The sequence below is a fragment of the Onychostruthus taczanowskii genome, unplaced genomic scaffold (genome assembly GCF_017590055.1).
Source record: "Onychostruthus taczanowskii isolate IOZ18803 unplaced genomic scaffold, ASM1759005v1 scaffold18, whole genome shotgun sequence".
In the NCBI taxonomy this organism is placed as follows: Eukaryota; Metazoa; Chordata; class Aves; order Passeriformes; family Passeridae; genus Onychostruthus; species Onychostruthus taczanowskii.
The window spans coordinates 824014-844276 of record NW_024499017.1 but is presented as its reverse complement, the minus strand read 5'-3'; the positions used below and the strand labels follow the sequence as shown (position 1 = coordinate 844276).

The following is a 20263-nucleotide window of genomic DNA, read 5'->3' as shown; positions in this document are numbered from 1 at the left end:
GTGTAAATCTTACTTTAAGATCACATAAATTGTGATAATAAAAGTAACATTTTTCTGGAAAAATGCTACTGATTTTTCCAGAAAAATGTTACTTTTATTATCACAATTTATGGTGCAATGTATCTACATAAAAGAGTTTATTTTAGAATTAGTATTTTTCCACTAGGAAAACAGGTTGATGTTCTTCTCATTTGCTCTGACCACAATATACATTAGGATAGTAATTATATGAGCACAATATACATTAGCAAAGTAATTAATACATTAATAGGAAAGTCAGGATTTTTCAGGTCAATTCAGGTCAGGACAATTTCAGGTCAATAAAAAGCTACAATTATTTCAGAAGAACAATTTCCAGATTATACCTTCAGGTGTGTGTTGAAGCAAAGGGTCCAGAAGATCCTGATATTCCTTCACTTGTGTAGGATTTCCTCTAAAAATACCTAAAAATATCCAAATAATAACTGACTTAATGGAAGAAATAATTTTTCCATGACCTCAAGGCTCATAAAAGAGGAAGAAAAACAATCCAGTGTTTACTTTTCAAAACTAAATATTAAGTGTCTACACACTAAATAGCTCACAAAAAGGAAAAGACTGAGCTGTAGGTCACAACAGTCAACTCCCTGATGCTGCTTTTGGGGAGACACTGGTATGTTTGGGACTACCAGTCCCTTAGAAGTTGTTTTAGCAGAACTTCCCAAGATGAATCTGATGAATACTAGCATAAGTAATGTTCAGTTCATGGAAAGTTCTTCAATGAAAATATATATTTACAATACAAAACCCATTTCTGTTCATCAAAGAAAAAATTGATCTATTTGACAAGCAAGTTGATGTTTTAAAGTAGAATATTTTTTAACATTCAAAGGGGAATGAGCTAGATAAAAACTTGGCATTATAAATCTCACACTAATATTCCCTTCTTCAACCACCAAATTTTTTTTTCTTTCCATGGCTCTTCAACACTGCATCCAAACCCAAAGCTTGACAATATTGTTCACCACATTTTCAAACCTTCCTGAGTATATACACAGGAATATTCAGTTACCAAGAGACACAAAGGCAATCAAAGTTTGCACTCAAAAAGTGTGTTTCAAGTGACACACTGAGCATTTCAAAACACTCAAGGATACTCATGACATAGGAGCAACCTCTGCTCCTCCCACATCCTTGTCTTTTTGCCATTGCTGTGGATACACTTCAGATTTTGCATTGTGGATTTGGAGATATTTGCACAAAATCTACTAACAGAATTGTTCTATTCCATAAAACTGGTTCAGGCAAAAAGGACAAGGACAGTTTGTGCAAAGTATGTAATTTTTAGGGTTTTTTGGATACAAGAAGAGGAAAATGCTTTTTCTATTCTTTTGTTAACCTCAGTTGAAGATTACTATCTTTTTGTTCTGAAAACTGCAAGTGGGCAGCATTAAATGTCAGCACCTTTCTCCTCAGTTTTGGGCCTCACTCTTTGAAGAATGTCAAACATTTCTTTAGAAATATCAATTGTGAAACCTTATTATATCTTCAAACACAACATTTTAATCTGTGGGTGGCCGCAGAGGAGTCAGGGCTGATGGCAGATTTCTGTGCCCCTCACTGTCTTTATCTGAAAACTATTCAACGTGCTAGAAAAGATGGACAGATTTTAACCCATTTAAAACTCTTTCTGACAATTGCAACTCTACTCATGTTCTTATTCAGACTTCTGTTCTTTGCAAGTTCTAGCTTCCATCCTGAGATCACCCCTTGAACTTCTCTGGTGTGTCTCCTGTCCTCAAGTCAAGACTAATGTAGTACCATTTTTGTTGGTTTTGTTTTGATTTTTTAATTTTATTATTCAATCAGACTGACTACATGAAAAATCGTGGCTAGAAGGAAACTAAACCTTTCCTGGTTCCCTTTCTTCTCTTCTGAATTCTGATTCAATTGCCACACAATGCTCAACTTAAGAAGCCCTGGTGCACATTGAGTGTGTTCTCCCTCCCTTTTCTTTCCCATGCTGCTGCAAAGTTCTGATACATCTGAAAGCTTTTCAGGCTTAAAAGGCAATGCAGGACAATGCCACAGATTGAAGCTTTTAACAAACCCTTACTAAGTTATATGATAAAAGCAGTCCACATTAAAAATGCTGAAATATAGTGGGTTGGGATGCTTGGGGCTTTGTAACACAGGAGGCAGAACTCTCAACGAGATATTTAGTGTCACTGCATTATGGTTTATTTTGGCAGGACAGGAAAATTTTGTATCTTTCCTCTAAAAGCTCATTTCTCTTATGCCTTTAAGTAACAGGAATGTAAAGCTATACTTACCATCAATTATCATGAAAATAAAAAAAAGAGGGAATTCACACTCAATGCCATCAAAAAGCTGCAAAGAAGAAAAATTCATCACACATTTCATCATTTTCATTTAAGTAAATATATATCTGAGCAATTCTGCAGAGTAATTTCCTAGCAACAGAAGGCAAACACAAATGCAAAAATATTTTAGTCCATTTAGCATCACTTATTTCTATGGGCACTTTAACCATGCCTTTACATCTGCTGTGGCTCATTCTCAAGCAGAATATTTAAATAATCTACTTTTCATTTTTCAGAGAGAAACTATGAGGGAAAACATAAATAAATTTTCATTTAGATAACCTTAACTGATAAATACTGTGATCAAAAGCAAAACTGTTTTCCACACACTCAGACTGTAGTCAGCTGTGAAATTAAATGAAATGATAAATAATTTCCTTATTTGTTCTGTGAAATCAACTGTACCCTAAATGTAAATGAAAGCACATTCATTACAAAACAACCCAATGACTCAATGCTGATTTAGCAATCTCTGAGAACTGCACATGCAAATTAAAGAAGGCATCTCCTTGCCTTGGGGGCTTCAGGAACCCCTGTGCAATCTGCCTGCAGGAGCTGCAGGCTGTCAGGGTGGGCAGGACTCTACCTTGATTTCTGCTGGTTTGTAGTAACGCCGCGTCCTGTCCTCCAGCGCCGTCCTGTACCCGTCCCTCAGAAATCTCTTAAACCCATATTTGCCTTTCAACTTCCTAATAATTTTATCTAGTGTTTGACCAAACAGAACTTCATCATCCAAAGCAAATCCAGGATAACTAAGGCAGGGCAGAAGTGCTGCATCAGTATTCTGTAGGAGAGGAGAAAATAGGACATTACAAATTTAATTAGATCCCTGACAATTATTTGATACACAAACAAAGACTGTTTAACTTACTAAGTGAAATAGACATGTGGAACATTATCTTATCAAAATCATAGTGCTAATATAGGAAAATAGTGTGCAAAATAAGACTTTTTAGGAAGTATCAGGATAAACTACAAACCAAATGTGCAGATATACAATTTAGAAGATAAGTCATTTAACTCAGAATGTCACCTGTTTTACAGCTGATAATGTGCAGGCACAATTGAAAACATTATAAAACTTTGTGGTTTGGGATTTTTTTGTTTGTTTTTTAAATACATTCTCCAGATTATTCCTGGAGGATACACAAACATTTGGGTGTCATGTGCTCAAAAAGAAGCACAAATATTTCATAAAGGTGCAATGCTGAGAAGTACCCATGATTAAATCATAATTTCCAAACAGCTTTTTCAGAAATATTCTTAGGGTGATGGAACAAACAAGCCTATCTGATTTACAATTAAGAAGATAAGGGAATAATTCCAGGAAAAAATATGAGACACCTTCTCAGGAACTGTGTGGATCTCTTAAGAATTAAAAACACTTGAAAAATTACTAACTAATCTTTAGGTAGCATTTTTGTTATTGCTAACGAATTACTAACTAACGACTAGCTGTAGGGGTGCATCACCTCTACTGGTAAGCTTCCAGAAAAAAACAGAAAAGTATCACTTTCTGCTGATATAGTCAAGATATTTAACTATTTAAAATTTCTGCCAACATGACTGACACAAACCCAACAAAGGAAGAAAAGAACACAAAAATTTACATGGGATAAGTTATAAAATCAGCTCCTATTGGAATACTTCAAGTCTCCAGCAAATAACAAACAGCAAGAGTTCTAAAAGACCCTTTGACTATAAAAAAAGTAGCTGACACTGCCTTTTATTTTAATTATCTAGCACTACAATTCTGCTATAATTCTTCTACACAATAAGTAAACTATTAATGTTTAAGATTAATAGCCTGATTCATGAACAAAACTGCTATTATATCCCAGAATGAATAAAAAAGCAGAACCAACCCTATTATCACTCATTTTAAATTACTGATTCTCTAACACAAATTTACCTTTGATGCTAGCACTGAAATAGATGGGGTTTTTTAACTAATCTATATTTATGTCGTTTAGATTTACTCATTAAGGAAATACATTTGTAACGGTAGTTTATAACAACAAGAAATTGTTCATATTCAGCAATTTATGATAAGCCAAGCTTAAAGGCTTTTTTCCTAGACAAAAGAAAGAATTAAAGCTAAAACAAAGGGTTTCAAAAGTGCAGACACGGTGTATAGTGGAAACTAGGCCAAAAGAAAAACAAATCCCCACGGCTGCAAATTTCACTTAAGTTATTTCAAATTTTATTTTAAAGTTGTCTGGAAAGCTACCATGAGGTTACCATTTTAATCCAAGTATTAAAAAAATAAAGAAGACCATTTTAATTCCAGTTCAGAAAAACAACTACATCACAGTGACACTTAAAAAGCAAAAATTTAACACCTCCCCAGCAAACTTCACATTCATCAAGCAGATCAGAAGGTCCATCATACAACTAAGGACTCCTATGCACTTGTTTCCTCCACACTCTGCTGAAGTGAATTTCTTTCACTGACTTACATGTGACCGGGACTCCCGGGGCAGCAAGGAGCACAGCGTCTGTCTGTTCCGGTTATGGGCATCGAAATCCACAAATATGACAGACCACGAGCAGCCCTGCAACACAACGTTGCATTTGTTTAAGGCAAAGGGGAGAAGCTCGGTGCAACCTGCTGAAACTCACTGCTTCTGTGTTTAATTTAGGTTATGTTGTCATTGCTTGGTAGCTGAAAATTTTAATCAGAAAACACAGCACAACATCAAGTCGAAAATATTTTGATTTTTAAATATACTGAAGTATAGCCAAAATTAGATGGCTTCATCACTGATTAGTAATTATATGATTCATTCAAGCTATTAACTCTTCTATTAATACTTGAAAAATGAGGCCTGTATTAAGGACAAACAAAAAAGAGTAGTTGTTCTTCCCTGTGAACACATGAAATGTTCTAAACAGTGATGCTGAATATTTCAAGTCAGTTAGAACACAAACAATTGGATATTCGGCACAGGTACTGCTTTGGAAAAGGACTTGCATAGCAAATAAAAATTGTCTGCTTTTCAGTTATTGTAAGGTCTTCATTATCAACATCTACTCCTTGGTAAAATCTACTTCCTAATAAAATCAGTAATTTCACACTGTATTTCTCTGTCAATTTCTTGATACACCCTGAAACACTAAAAAAATTTCCCCTGGCTGAGAGAGTTTAAACAGAATCAATATAATTTAGAACTATTACCAGTAGGCAACTTCTTGCAAATTCAGGTTTGTTAATGAAGAGGTATCTTCATATATGTCGCAACTGATAATCAATCTCAGGATCACTCCCCCAGTGGAAGACACAGTCAATGTGAATTCATTCCACTAATGGTCACAAATCCCAGAAATTTTCATTAATCCACCAAATTTCTCCTAAACAGCAGGCAGTTTCTTTGGTGTACTGCTTTCCTAGGAAGACTGTTCCAGAAGACTCCCACCACTCTAATTATTAATAACTTCAATTTCCAGTGAAGTTTCTACATAAATACCTCGCCACCCTTCTTTGTGTGGCAGTACCAGCATCCACTGAGATGCTTCTCCAAAGGGTTTTATTCTTACTTACACTTTACTGCACTCTAATTATATATAGTTACAAAAATGCACAGCTTTTGCTTTACTAGGGTAAACAAAACCCTGAACAATTTTTTCCACTGTCCTTATGAAAAATAATCTGTTTTCTCACTCATTCCAGCAAGATATACACTGAATAGTGCTGCAATAAGAATGTACACAAATAATCACATTGGCTTTGATGGTTTTAACTTTCTTCTTAATCCAGATCCTGATTATTCACAATTCTCTAAACTCACCTACAAACTCTGAACACAACCTGCCTACACGCGCAGTTCCCAAGTCTGTGCTGCAGGGAAGGATTCTCTGGGGATTCAGGAGCAGGCTCATTTGCATTTCCTAAACCCACAAGCACCTTGTTTGACAAATGAACTATTTTTCACTTCTCTAAAGACTGTAAACTTCTGGAGTAAGAACACCTTGCAAAGACTTGATTTACAAAAAAAACAATTAAAATGTTTTTTGCCCAACACAATAGAGGGCATGCAGCTGAAACACAAAGAACTCTGCCCAGGCCAGCCTTTAATGTGCTCCTCTTGCTGTGAGCAGTGCTCCCCCAGCAGTGATTTCTGCAGGATGCACCTGTGCAGCTGCAGGTGCAAACAAGTCTCTTGAGGAGCACAAGGGGATTTCTCAAAGCCACTGGAACACAGCTGGAGCTAAGCACAAAGGCAAACTCTGCACAGACTGAAGGTCAAAATGGGTTCTGTTAATGCCAGCTACAGATCTCAGAAATAAACTCTCAAAGCATTTAAATCGGCCTTGCTTCAGCAATTTATTCATCCTTTTCAGAATTCAGCAAAAAAAATTGAAAAAAAACTTCAACAGCCACATTTATTGGTGCTTGAAACTGTTGGGAAGGTAAAGATTGTAGATAAGTGTCATTTCTGAAAGAATAACAATGCATGCACAATGTCTGATCATTACTGAAGATCCTTACTACCTCCTAGTTCTGAACACTCAACATTAGCTTTAAAAATGTATGACATCTCTCTACCATATATACATTTTCTAAACCATTAATTTGGAAGAGTATTCTTTTATTTTAGTACAGACTACTGTAGGTATAACACCAAGAGAAAGATGCACATAGAAGGGGAATACACAGCAGATATGAAAGTCTCAGGAAAGGCTTGCTTCCCTAATTGATCCAAGCCACATAAAGGATGAGAGAAGACTTTACAGATGTGCAATACACTGGAATTAAAAACAGGCAAAAAAGTGAGATTATATAAAAGTAGCTTATTTAAAGTCTTGATCAAAAGCTACATGAAGGAAGCAGACAAAAGGAAGGTAATGCTTGAAGGTGGAGGTATTTTCTAGTATCAGCAACAGACACAGCTCTGAAGGAAAAAAACATTTTGGCAACAAAATTCTGTTCCAGACTAAGCTACAAGCACTTCAGAATTTTTCTAAGGAAAAATCCCAGGTGATTCTTGATAGAAAGGGCACTAATTATTTTATCAGATCAATTCTGTACCTGAAACAGCAGCAACCAGTTTGCTGACTTTCTTTAAAGCTGGAATCTAACAAACTGTGCTAGATACTTCTAAATATCCTCTGATCCACCCTGAAAATCATTATTGCTAACAAAAAAGGGGGGGAAACAAACACTTCCATTACCTGATTTCCAAAGAGATTGAAACCATTAATTGCTTCTAAAGCTGCTTTTGCCAGTCCCACGGAGCTGAGGAGAAAGCAAAACAAAAACCCACAGGTATCACAATTCAAGCCCAGGCTAAAACTTCACACACTCAACAGCTTTCAGTGCCATGATCTTTTTTTGATTTTTATTTCATGTTCAACCTTTATGTTACTAAAATGATGATGCAGCAGATTTGGGGTTGTTTTGGTGGTAGGTTGTTTTTTTTTTTTCTCTGAAGTACTACTCAGCATTTTTATTTGTCTTCAAATGTCAGAGACCATCTCACAAAAGAACTTCTGTTCTCACCTTGTTATCAGACGTTGGCATTAAGCATTTCAAGGTCTCGCTAATAGCACACAGAGGATTTAATTCAGCACAATTCTTCAAACCAGCTCTCTAGCATTAAGCTTTAAAAGATGATTTCTAGCTTTCAATACAATAAAAGAGCTCATCAATCTGAATTCACAATAGAAGGATTTTTGTATGTCAACCAGACAGTGAGACATTTTATTTTGCTTCATCACAAAGAAAACATGACCCAGAAATTCCATCAACAAGACTTCAAGTTAGCACTTACATTTTAAGACACTATGGATTAAAATAATGAATAATTATACAATTTAAAAATCAAATTCTATGTTAGAATTATTTATTAACCATTATGTAAATGCCACAGTACGAATAAATATATTTTAACAAAGTCTTTTCATTTAAAAACTGTAGATTTCTGTTTTCCTTGTATTCAAAAAAAAAGTGAAGAAACATTCTTTTCCTTTCAGTTTCACTCCTCTTTTTCTCAGTTTTAAAGAATACATAATTAGAGATAAATATTCAGATAATAAGCACTAACTATTCCCCACTTCTGTGTAAGAGTTGTTGTGACTGTATTGACAAATAATTTCATCATCCAGCCCCCTACCAAAAAATTAACAACAATTAAATTGGCAGAAATCTGCAAACAGGGACTGTGCCTCTATCTCTATTTTTCTATGCAATACTCTGGGATGGAAGCAAACATTTTACCTTACTCTAAATAAACTGATTTTTACTATCCAATATTCTAAAATATGAAATTTCAAATGATTACTAAAAAATTCATATTTTAAATATAGGGTATAATTATGATTACACAGGAAATATTGAAAATTATGAAAACAATTCAATGCAGTTACAGATTTTGGTTTTTTTAGTATTACTTTACCTGGGTTGGTTCTAATATTAGAAATACTTTAGACTGATTTCACACTTTATCATTTATAAACCCCCATGTTCGTTTCTGAAACACTGCCAGAATTAATACTCCTGGGTTCCAGTTCTAATTGTTCAACAAGAGAAGGCTGACCAGCTTAACCACAGCCTGCTCTGAGCAGCTGCCTCTGCGTGGTGTCTTCTGATGCTGAAAGCTTTTAGAGCTGGAGAATGAGATCAAGAAATAAACTGAACTCAGAAGAGCTGGGAATGTAATTATTTTTCTGGCTTTGTTTCAAATACCTAAAAAAAAAAAGGTAATTGTTCTAAAAATTGCTTTATTCTAATTATCACCTAGCCATTGATCAAATAAATTGACATGATGACTCAGAACAGAAATTTTCAGAAGAATTCAGTATTACTAAACTGCGTATGCAGAAGGTAAAAATCAGAGAAATCCTGCACACTGGAGGTTGTATCCCATGTTAAAATCTCATATTTTCCTTTCAAGTAACAGTCCTAATATGAATATATTTTCAGTGTGACAAAAAAAGTTACTGATAAAAGGTAGAGAAATAATAAATGTTCAGTTGGTATTCAGGTAACATAAAACTACTCAGTCTACAATAGGATGATACTGCTTGAATGAAATTCAAAGCAAACATGTATTCCTTCCTTGAAATCCTCTCTACTTTGCAGACTCAGTCATTATTCTACAATAAGACTAATTTAGTAATTTACTGTAATTTATCAGCATTTTTCTACCTCTAGTTATTGAAAGCCCTTGGAAACTTCATTACTCTCACAATTACTTGCCACTGACCATATAAACATCCCAACATTGTTGACCACTCTCTTCACCACACACACAAGTACTACTTAGATTATCAAAAGTTTTATGAGTAAATGACAGGAAGAAGTCTTTTAAAAGAAAAAATAAGTCTGTGAAGAGCCTTTGTATCAAGTGTGTCTTTACAAGAGTGAACAATCACAGCACAGCACTCTTCAGGACTGTGATCACACTTCACACGCATTTCATTCCTACTGATTAATGCCTTCCTGTTGGGAAAATTGCTAAAGAGGTTCTGTAATAAACATTATGCTTGTGTCTTTGTACAGAAAATACACTCCTCACACTCTACAATTTAGTAACAAAAGAAATGGAGTGTCTTAACAGGATGAATTAATAGCAAAATGTATTTTAATAAATGTGCTCCTTCCTTCACCAATTAAGCCACTATGAATAGACTGTACTGACCTGTGGGACTCTGCCTGGAGAAAAAGGTGCTTACTTGGAGATGGGCCCAAAACAAAACCTCACCCAAACCCTTTTAAAACAGCCCTCTAAAAATTTCACAGGATCATGAAGTCACTGGCCAGAAAGAACATACAGAACTAATGTAGCCCAACACAAAACCTCACTTGAAGCCCAATATCTAAACAAGACCAATTTAAGTAAACCACAGCCTATACTAGACAAGTCTCACAAGCCTCCAAGGATGGAGATTCTGTTCTGAGCATCCTGCTCATTCCTTCTCTGTGCTTCAAATGGAAAGGTTTCTTCTTAATGTCCCCAGTGAACCTCACCAAGTGCAATTCTCAGACCTTACTGGAGCTGCCAATTATTTTAATGTGTCAGGGATTAACAAGAGCAGCCTTGCAATCATCATGCCACTGGGTAACATTTGACCTTGAGCCATATTTAGAGCAGGGAAAGATGAGACTAACCTAGAGAAACCACTTCCAGCTTGCTAGAAGAGATTTAGTAAACGCACTTAAACAATATTCATAATCCTCATTACTTTTTAATTGTTGGATTCAACCCCTCAGTAAAATACCTAAGGGCAAACACTAAAATTTGCATATTTTTAGCAAATGTAAATCAAAATACACCTTCAAGTATATCCACCCTCTTGTTCAATTTCTTGCCCCCATCTGAATGCTCTGCATTTCAACTGGAACATCAAGCACCACAGAGGATGTGAAAAATAAGCAAACAAGAAAAATTTTCTACATCACTAATAATTTTGTAACTATATAAAGCAAAAAAGAACAAGGAAGGACAGCACAATAGCAACGTGCTCTATACTCCAGAGAAGAGCAAGACCGAGGCCCTGCAATTCCAGATTTGGAATTTGAGGATGCTGCACTTTGGCAGTTTGCTGATTCTCAGGGTGCATATGGGAGGTGTTAGAGGCACTTTGCACAGCTACTCAGCAGATGCCTGCAGAGCAGCTGGATCAAACAGCTACAGGACAAATTCATTTTTGTCAAGTTCAGCTGTATGGGAAGGAATCACACTACAATAAAAGCTGTTACCAATCTTGCCTTTGAACCAATAAAAGACATCAATTTGCATACATCAGGGAAGACGTGCTCCACAGAGTGTTCTGCTGTTTATCTTTTATCACAAGTGTTTGAAGCTGTACTAAGAGAATTCTGAGACTGCGAAGGCTTAAAATATCTGCATCTTTTAACATGGGCCATAATGTCCAGCTATTATTCACAGAATTCCAACAGTATAGTATCTTCTTTGAACAGAAAGCCTCTTTCAATAAAACACAAGAATCACCCACTCATTCTGAAAGCAAACACAGCCTGTTTGGAGACTTCCATCCCAGGCTTTAAGAGTCAGGAGTGCACCATCCTTAACACTGACCCTGAGGAGAGCACTTTGGGGTCCATAATCACAGGAGACCCACATACATCACTTGTGAGTAGACCTGATATTCGTAATTGCTTCATCAATTTAAAACAGAAGGGGTTTAATAGCTCTCTTTGGTAGATACAATTGGAACATAAAGTATAAAGAATATTTCAGTATAGCCAGGGCTTTCCTCAATAATATCTAAAAATGTCTTTTGATGCATGTTGCCCTTCCATTTTTCCTGATGTATGAGAACCAGGGAAATTGCCTACCAGCTTTCTACAGTGAAGCAGAGTATCCACACGTACACAAAGAATGATAAATAGAGGCAATACTTGTTTCTGATGACCAAAGTCTACTTCTTAAATTAGGACCAAGCTCTGTGCTTCCCCTTATGTTAGCTCAATGATGTGTTAGATTGGCCCAGTCCATCTCACAAAACTTTACCCTTAGAAAAACCAACCTATAAATGTCAGTCTAGATTAAGACGAAACAACATGCCCATTTCCATCTGTTTAAAAGATGTTCAGTTTTCCCTGAAGAAAATTCACATATTGAATAACCAGAATGCTGCAAACAGGAGACACAGGAGTTTCAGTGTTCCTTTTGCACATTTCTACAAGGTGAGATGTGGAAAGAAGCATTTGTTTCTCTGTGTAGTCATGTAGCTCATGTAGTCTGGCATTTGACAATTTTAAAGACACAGTAGGAGAAAAGAAAATCAGCAAAGTCATAAAGCAGATTATATAACAACATATAACAACAAGGAAATTTATTTTTTTTTTTAATTTTTTAAATTTTTTTGTTTTTAGTTCTCATATTGATAAAAAGGTTCTATAAAAGCCCTGAAAAAAACCCTATATTAAGAGTATTGCTGCAAGGACACGTAACTGTATCTATAGGTTAAAATATACATGCCTGCATGTGGGCTAAGAAAAATAATTCATTCTCAAATGACAAGATGGATTTCTTTGGCAATATTGAAGACTGAAAGAAACATGTATTCTCTGCAAGCCCTTGATAATAAGGAATATCAATAATGTTTTCAAAATCCAAAGATACCCAAGCTATAGCCATTTTTCTGATTAATGAAACCTCAGAAGTCAAAAAGTGAAGAAAACAATAGTAACACTAGGAAAATCAAGTTGTCAGATTACAGATTTGATCCTTCAAGGAAGGGAGCACATGAGTGATTCCATGGAGGTGAGCAGGACAACTCCAGCATTAAAATGCTACCAACATTGCTCCCTGTCTCTGACAGGGCTCAGAACTTGCAGCATCTGTAGAACCTGAAAAGAGCTTGGCACTAGGCTGCTCTCCAGAGTACAGCATCTTCTTCCCACCATAGTGCAGAAAAGAAAATCTAAACTCATGATTCTACACCCTTTTAAAGCAGGATATTCCTAACAGTTTTTTTAATATGATTCCAATCCCACTGCACATGCCTCAAGACCCTGAGCTGTTCTGAACACAAGTTTCAGAATTATATACATGCAGCTGCACATAATTATTGAAATTTGAATACTCAAACAGCTAAGCATCCATGTGGTTATTTCAGCATGCATATCATGATGAAATTATCTTCACATTTTCCCAAAATACATCCCTCAGTCTTTAGAGAAGCTTAATTTAGTTCAAACAGCATTTTCATGCATTATTATTTTTAGCTCACTCCATGATAAATTCTTTTCATTCATTTACTTGCTTTGGCTAACAGAGTTACATTTGCTCACCTACCTTGAGTGCAGCTCTGGGCTGCCATTGTTGTATTTGCTGCCTCTTTCCCAGACACCAAAATCTGGTACACGATAGGCTCTCTCCACACAAAACACAAGATTCTGGATAAAGGACACCTATAGGAAAGACAAGTGACTGAAGGAAAAGAAAGCACATCTTTTCTGGTTTTTTCCAAAAGACAAACCTGCTATTCCTTGCAACTGTTCTTTCCATCCTTTTCTGTCTCAACTCAAAGAATGATGTTCCCAAGTTCAAATATTCTCTTTAAAACCAGTTTTTAATCACAATATGTTAAGACCTGTCCCAGCTGAGGTGCCAATGTGAATTTACACAGAAGTTGCAACAAAGGCAGGGGTAAAAATGATTTCATATCCAAGACACATATTTGAAGAACTCCAAAAAGGTTTTTGAATATTTTCGAAAAAATTTACACTAACAACATCAGAAACTGAAACAAAATTAGAACACAGAAATCCTGGTGCTTTTTCTTAATTAATTTTAAGAGAATTGATATGCCAAAGTTTTATTAAATAAGCTCCAGATAATATATATTTATGCAGATTCAAACACACTCTTTTATAAACACAAATAAAACTCTAAACCAATCTATTATAATTAAAATCTCTTCTTGGACCAACACATTTCAACTGAATACCAAAGTACTGAAGGGTATTTTAAGGTATTTAAGATGTGTTCAACTATAGCTGGGAACTTATTTAAACAGATAATTTTTCCTGATTTGCAATGTTGAAAGAGACATTTGGAGTAGTTTGACTGTAGAAAAATGAAATTGAGCATAAGTTTTATAGTTCATTTTAAAGAGTCCACAGATTGGCGCTTAGAGAAAATGTAAACACAAGCACAAGCTTTACACTGCTTCATCTCCAAAGCAGGAGTTTCATCCCCTCCCTTCCAAATTATTCTAGGGGACTGTGGAAAAGAAACTACTGCAATGGCTATAAACACAACCATACTGAAGAACTACAGAGAAGGATCCACTTTGCTACCATCAAGTGGTTTGGTTTTTTTCAATGAGGCATGTAACAAAACCCCAATCTTTTACTGAAAGGTATTTGCCTATATACCTTTGTTTTGCCTTTTTTCTCCATTTTTCATTACATTTTAAAAATTTACTATTTCAGATTTATTCTTTATATTTTTATATTTACTCTTTTAGCTAATACCAATTCACCACCAATATTATAATTCTAGACACACTTGTCTCTATTTAATGTCTCTGCTAAAATTTCACTATGAGGTGTTCAATTATTTGCACACTAGATCTCATCATCAAGTTACTACTTCCAAGAAAACTCTGTCTCACTCTTCAGCTATGCCCAGTATATTCATCCCTGTAATTTAGCATTTAGTTGTATTAAAATTAACTTTCTCTGAATGAAGCCAGAACACCCAAATATTAAGAGTGTGGCTTTTCCCATGTCTATCAGTAACTGAAATTTATATGAAGGGGCAAATAGCATCACATAGAACATATAACCTTATGGATTACTTTTTACCAGTGATGATGTTTGGAACACAGGAAAAGAATGGTCAATGACAGGCATTTTATGACACTAACTAGGGTTTCCAAACAGTAGATTTACATGAAAAAAAGCCATCAAATAGCTTGTTGTAAACCAGAATCTTCAGAGAACAAATTATTCCTATCACAGGCATGCAAATGCTGTAACCAGATCAATGCCATGGCACTTATAGAAATCATGGGTTGTGTGTTAAGCTTATTTATCCAAAGTTGAGCATGTGGAGATGGAAGTGTAATAAAGAGCACACACCCAGCATGGATGCCTGCACATACTCACAGTGCTGAGTAATGTGTGGCTAACTGCTCTCATTCATACACTCACACAGCCATACACTGCTGTCTTTGCTAGGGATGCAAAGATGCAATTAAATTAATTTTTCCACTGCCAATAGATGAAAGCAGAGGGTAACTCACTGACAGGTGCCACACCCGCCATGGAGAGGCAGCACTGCCTCTAAAGGCAAGAGCTCTGTGCACAAACATTCCCACAGCCAGTTTGGCAAACAGCGCCCATCTGCCAGCCCCCTGCAGTCAGCTCCCTGCAGCCAGCACCCTGTGCCCTGCAGCCTGCAGGCAGCTCCCTGCAGCCAGCACCCTGTGCCCTGCAGCCAGCACCCTGTGCCCTGCAGCCAGCACCCAGCTCCCTGCAGCCAGCACCCAGCTCCCTGCAGCCAGCTCCCTGTGCCCTGCAGCCTGCAGTCAGCACCCTGCAGCCAGCACCCTGTGCCCAGCTCCCTGCAGACAGCACCCTGTGCCCTGCACTCAGCTCCCTGCAGCCAGCACCCTGTGTCCTGCACTCAGCTCCCTGCAACCAGCACCCTGTGCCCTACACTCAGCTCCCTGCAGCCAGCACCCATGTGCCCTGCAGCCAGCACCCAGCTCCCTGCAGTCAGCTCCCTGCAGTCAGCCCCCTGTGCCCTGCAGCCAGCACCCTGTGCCCTGCAGCCAGCACTCTGCAGCCAGCACCCTGTGCCCTGCGCTGAGGTCCCTGCAGCCAGCACCCTGTGCCCTGCAGCCTGCAGTCAGCCCCCTGCGCCCTGCAGTCAGCCCCCTGCGCCCTGCAGTCAGCTCCCTGCAGCCAGCAGCCTGTGCCCTGCCCCCTGTGCCCTGCGCTGCTCCTCCGAGGGGAAGGACCCAAAGCCAGCCTGCCTTGGGGCACTGGGGAGGGACATCCAGCTGTGGGTTTGGGCAGCAGAGTGCCACATTGACACTGCCACCTCCCCCCAGCCACATCCCCATGGCCACACCCATGCCACTGCCACATCGGCACTGTCACACCACCACATCCACACAGCCACATCCTCGAGACACACAGGAAACCTGGGACATTTGATCACCACATGGTGTTAACAGATTCTGCCAGTTGCTGCAGCCACACAGAGCCCAACAGAAAGTGCAGGTCTGTGGTAAAAAATCCGAGTATGAATCTCCATAGTGCAGAGATTTAGAGGGGACAGTTGCTAGGAAAATGACATCCAGGCAAGGAAGAGGACAATATCCACTGACTGGAGAGTCTATAAACATGCACTTTTTCTGCAGAATCTGTAATTAAATGCAAACATCTGGAGGATAACATAAATTATATATCAAGCTAATTAAATACTTGATTATATACATTTGCCTCCTCACAGATATAAAGGCAGTTCAGAGGAAATAATATAGGCCTATCATATGATCTAAGAAAGAAGACATCTTGCTAAATTTAGTTTTCTAATTACCTAAAAAAACAGATTACTGAAGATATATGTTATAGAAAAATAATGTAAATTCACTATTACTGGAAAAATCTCTCTGTTTTTAATAGTAGTACTGCAAGCATATTTAAGCTTTTTAAGGCAATACAGCAGCAACTATCAAACAGAAAAGAGTAAATTCAAACAAATCCAGATTAAGAAAATTGGAGAAAAAAAAGAATTAAAAAAGTATATACATCTGTGCTTTCCATTCCAGTTTCAAAACATAACCTCATTTTAGAGCAGGCCAGCAGGTTGTCCTGACATGACTTGTACTCAAGCCAAGGCTATTATTATCTTATTTACAGAAGAGTTAACGCTTTCCAGAAACATCTCTTACTATGACTAATAAATAAAATTGACTAATAAAATTAGTATGACTAACACTAATAAAATTCTTTTATTTTCAATTAAGGATACAGCAAAAATTAGTAACACCCATAGGTTCATATTGGTTTGAAGAAAGCCCCGCAGCTTCCCTGAAAATTAACCCCAGTATTTATTATTCTGAATTTTCATTGCACAGGGTGAACTGAGAGTTTGAAATAATGTGAAAAGTGAGAGCAATGTAAGTAGAAGTTAATTGTCCTAACATGTTGGAACTCTGACCTTTTAGTTCTTGACATTGCAGCTATCAGAAATAGCAGAGAACTATAAAACTTTCAATGTCATGTTACATTTACTCTTTGCACATCTAAGACTTTTTTAGCTATTATTTCACTATCCATTCATTCCATTACTTTTTCTGAGTTCCACTCAAAGCACAGAATACCTGCAGCATATTTTCAGAACAATTACTTTACAGTTGGTAATGAAATAAAACCCAGAAAAAACACAGACAATTTGAAGCATGTTTTAGGACAGGAAATCAATTTGTACCTCATCTGTGTTGTAGATAATCTGCAGCCCTGAAGAGATCATCTCAACCAAATAGAGAAGAAATAATGACACAGCATTGATCTGGAGCAATTAAACACAGAAAGGAAACTATAATTAACTTTATGTTTATTGGAGTCACGTAAACAAAATAAACATGGTATAATTCACTAACAAAGATGGTCCCATTATAACACACTTCTGCTTCTCAAAAAATCCCGGATCTAATGACGTGGAAACAATCAATAGGAAAAGGTGGCACAAACAAACCTTGTCCTCTAGAACTTCTGATGTTTTATGATTTTTTAAATTTCAAACTGTGCTAGGAAAATGTTCTCCCTCAGGCACACTGCTCTGACCCACAGGTAATCACTTTGGTCACGAGCTGTCCTCATGTTTACACGTATGACAACTCACTGGCAAGTAGGTTACCAGAAAGGCAAGCAGTATATTGAATAGTGCACAGCACACCTAGAAAGCAAATCACTTCTGCCCTGGTGGGATTTTTGGCATTATCAGCTGACAGGAGGAGAATTACAGCATTCAGATATGATCAGATATTGAAAAACTATATTTTTAGTACCCATACACAGCATTTATTGTAAACAGTAATTACCTTCAGCAGCTGTAGATATGAGCATCATAATGCCAACTCATTGAGGAATCAAAGGAAACTGCTGGTTTGGTTTTTATTACAGAACTTTCCTATACTTGAGAATTTCTATAACTTCAATAGAGAAACTAAGTTTATCACACTGTGAGGCAAAATACCACAATCTCATTACATGAAATTTAAAAAAAACATCTAGAACAAAAAAAGTGGATTCTTATCTGGAACATAGCAGATCAAAAATTACATCCAAATTCTAAAAATCTATAAATATTTAAAGACAACTGACTCCAGTGTCTTAATACAAACTGAAAAGCACCAAATACAGCAATAAGGGCTACATAATATATTCAATGTTTCCCAGCTGAGCCCTCTCAGTTACTCTGTACTCCTGTCTCCACAGAGCTGAAAACCGTCTAATTTTTGAGGTATGCAGATGACAGATGGGAATGTGCATTCATGTTTATGGGAAGGGTTGAGCTGCCACAAAAAGCAGACTTTAAACTGTCATACAGTGCTCCCCAAGTCCCCAAATGGTCTCCTCTTATAGATAAAACATGTGCCTTTTCATGAAATTTCCCATAGTCCAAAATGCTAACTTAAGATAACTCCATAAAGCATTTTTCTCAGAACATAAAATTTCTGAATCCAACACATTCACTGTACAAACTATTTAAGTAATACTGTCACCATGAAATGAAATAACCATCAACCTACTGTGCCAGTTCTGAATAATTTCACTAGCAATTTCTGAGCTAAAAGGTGTGTGCAGACTTATGGAATGCAAAATAACAAGATCATGAAAGCAAAGGTGGGTCTGAAAGGAAAGAGAATGGAAAATAAAAGGAGTAAAGATTAAAACTCTGGAAAATGAGAGACAATAAAACAATCAGTTATGCAATTAGTCTGACTAGGAACCACTATGAAAAGCAGTGAACAATTCCTAACCATTGTCAGTGTACATTAAATGAATGAAAATTGCTCAAAATTATGGAAAATTGAACGGGGAATATTCACCATAAGATTACACTAAATCTTTCACTTTCCTGACTACAACATTCTTTTGCCAGGATTATTTATTGACAGCCATCTGTTGGTCTCAAAAAGAAGCAACTTTGTAAACAACCAAGGATCTACCTCTACAGTCTCAGTTATTTCAGTACCTTCTGACCAAAGCATACCACTCAGTTATGTTTCAAAACACTCTGTCTATCTCAGCAGAGGATGCAAAAGGCAGCTAACTCAGTTTTATCACACACAGCACATCTAACACAAATCTAATCAAACTGAGTCTGCTGCATTATGGAAGAATGAAGACATTATTATTAAAAAATCAGCCAAACTTTGATTTACAACAACACGGATGTGTTACCTGAAGGTGTCCATACTCCTCATGGGAGAAGACCTCATCTCCAGTCTGTGCATTGAACACAGAATGCAGACATGCAGATGGTTTGGGGTCTTGTTTAAATTTCTGAACCTAAAGGTGAAAGAAAGGCAAAACATAAAAGCAAAGGCAATAATTTCAGCATGTTTGGCAACCACAAATTCACCATATACCTTATTTAAATTATTATTATTATTGTTATTATTTTCAAACTAAAAAAGTCTTAATTTGACCACTATGTGAACCTTATCACCAATAGTGTATTTTCAGAACAATTACTGTATAGCTGGTAATTAAATTAAACCAAGATAACTCCATAACTCTTCAAGCCATGCTTTGCTCTCCAACAAATGTTAAAATTTTCTAACCACCATTGCCAGTACCTGATCCACATTTCACAGTAGTTTCTTAAATATTCTTCTTAAGATTTTCTTCTCTACCAACAAAACACAGCACATGCCTCAGTACAAGCAAACAAGTACTATATTGTGGAGTCTACTCGACAAATACAATAAATACAGGTCATGACTCACATGTTCATTGGCAATAGAATGTAACATCTGCATTTTTGCTAAAAGCAGCAGCATTTGCTCAAATCATGTCTTGAGCAGATATAACTTATATTACTAAAAAATATTTTCCTTGTACATGAGGCCACACACAGTCTCTCAGAATAAAGTCCAGCTTGACTTCTGTCTCTTAGCTACCAGAAACTGATATTACTACACTGTAGGAAGAGAAAGGCATCTGTAGCAAACAAGACAAAACAAGACAAACAGTGTGCCAGCAGTGGGACATCTCTGCTAATTTAATGCTCATTATTCTTATCTGGCACTCCTCATCCCCAAAACAAAAAACTGCACATCAAAGAGAAAAACAACAGCTCAAATGTAACAAGATAAATTAAGGCCAAGATTATTTAAAGATATGAGACTCTCAAGAAACATCCAAACCCCCAGAAAATATATGTCAGCATAGGTACAAG

The 20263-nt window shown here is 36.8% G+C and overlaps 1 protein-coding gene across 3 annotated transcripts in view; it reads right to left on the bottom strand.

The window, feature by feature from the left end:
- PHKB (phosphorylase kinase regulatory subunit beta) overlaps nucleotides 1-20263 on the bottom strand; it is a 70201-nt gene that overhangs the window by 37763 nt on the left and 12175 nt on the right. For all 3 annotated transcript variants that reach the window (XM_041400538.1, XM_041400537.1, XM_041400536.1), the window contains exons 5-12: nucleotides 19264-19371; nucleotides 17285-17365; nucleotides 13130-13245; nucleotides 7536-7599; nucleotides 4823-4918; nucleotides 2950-3147; nucleotides 2313-2370; nucleotides 366-443 (exon numbers count right to left, since the gene is read on the bottom strand). In XM_041400538.1, the coding sequence (XP_041256472.1) occupies nucleotides 366-443; nucleotides 2313-2370; nucleotides 2950-3147; nucleotides 4823-4918; nucleotides 7536-7599; nucleotides 13130-13245; nucleotides 17285-17365; nucleotides 19264-19371 (799 nt within the window). The remainder of the gene's footprint in view (nucleotides 1-365; nucleotides 444-2312; nucleotides 2371-2949; nucleotides 3148-4822; nucleotides 4919-7535; nucleotides 7600-13129; nucleotides 13246-17284; nucleotides 17366-19263; nucleotides 19372-20263) is intronic.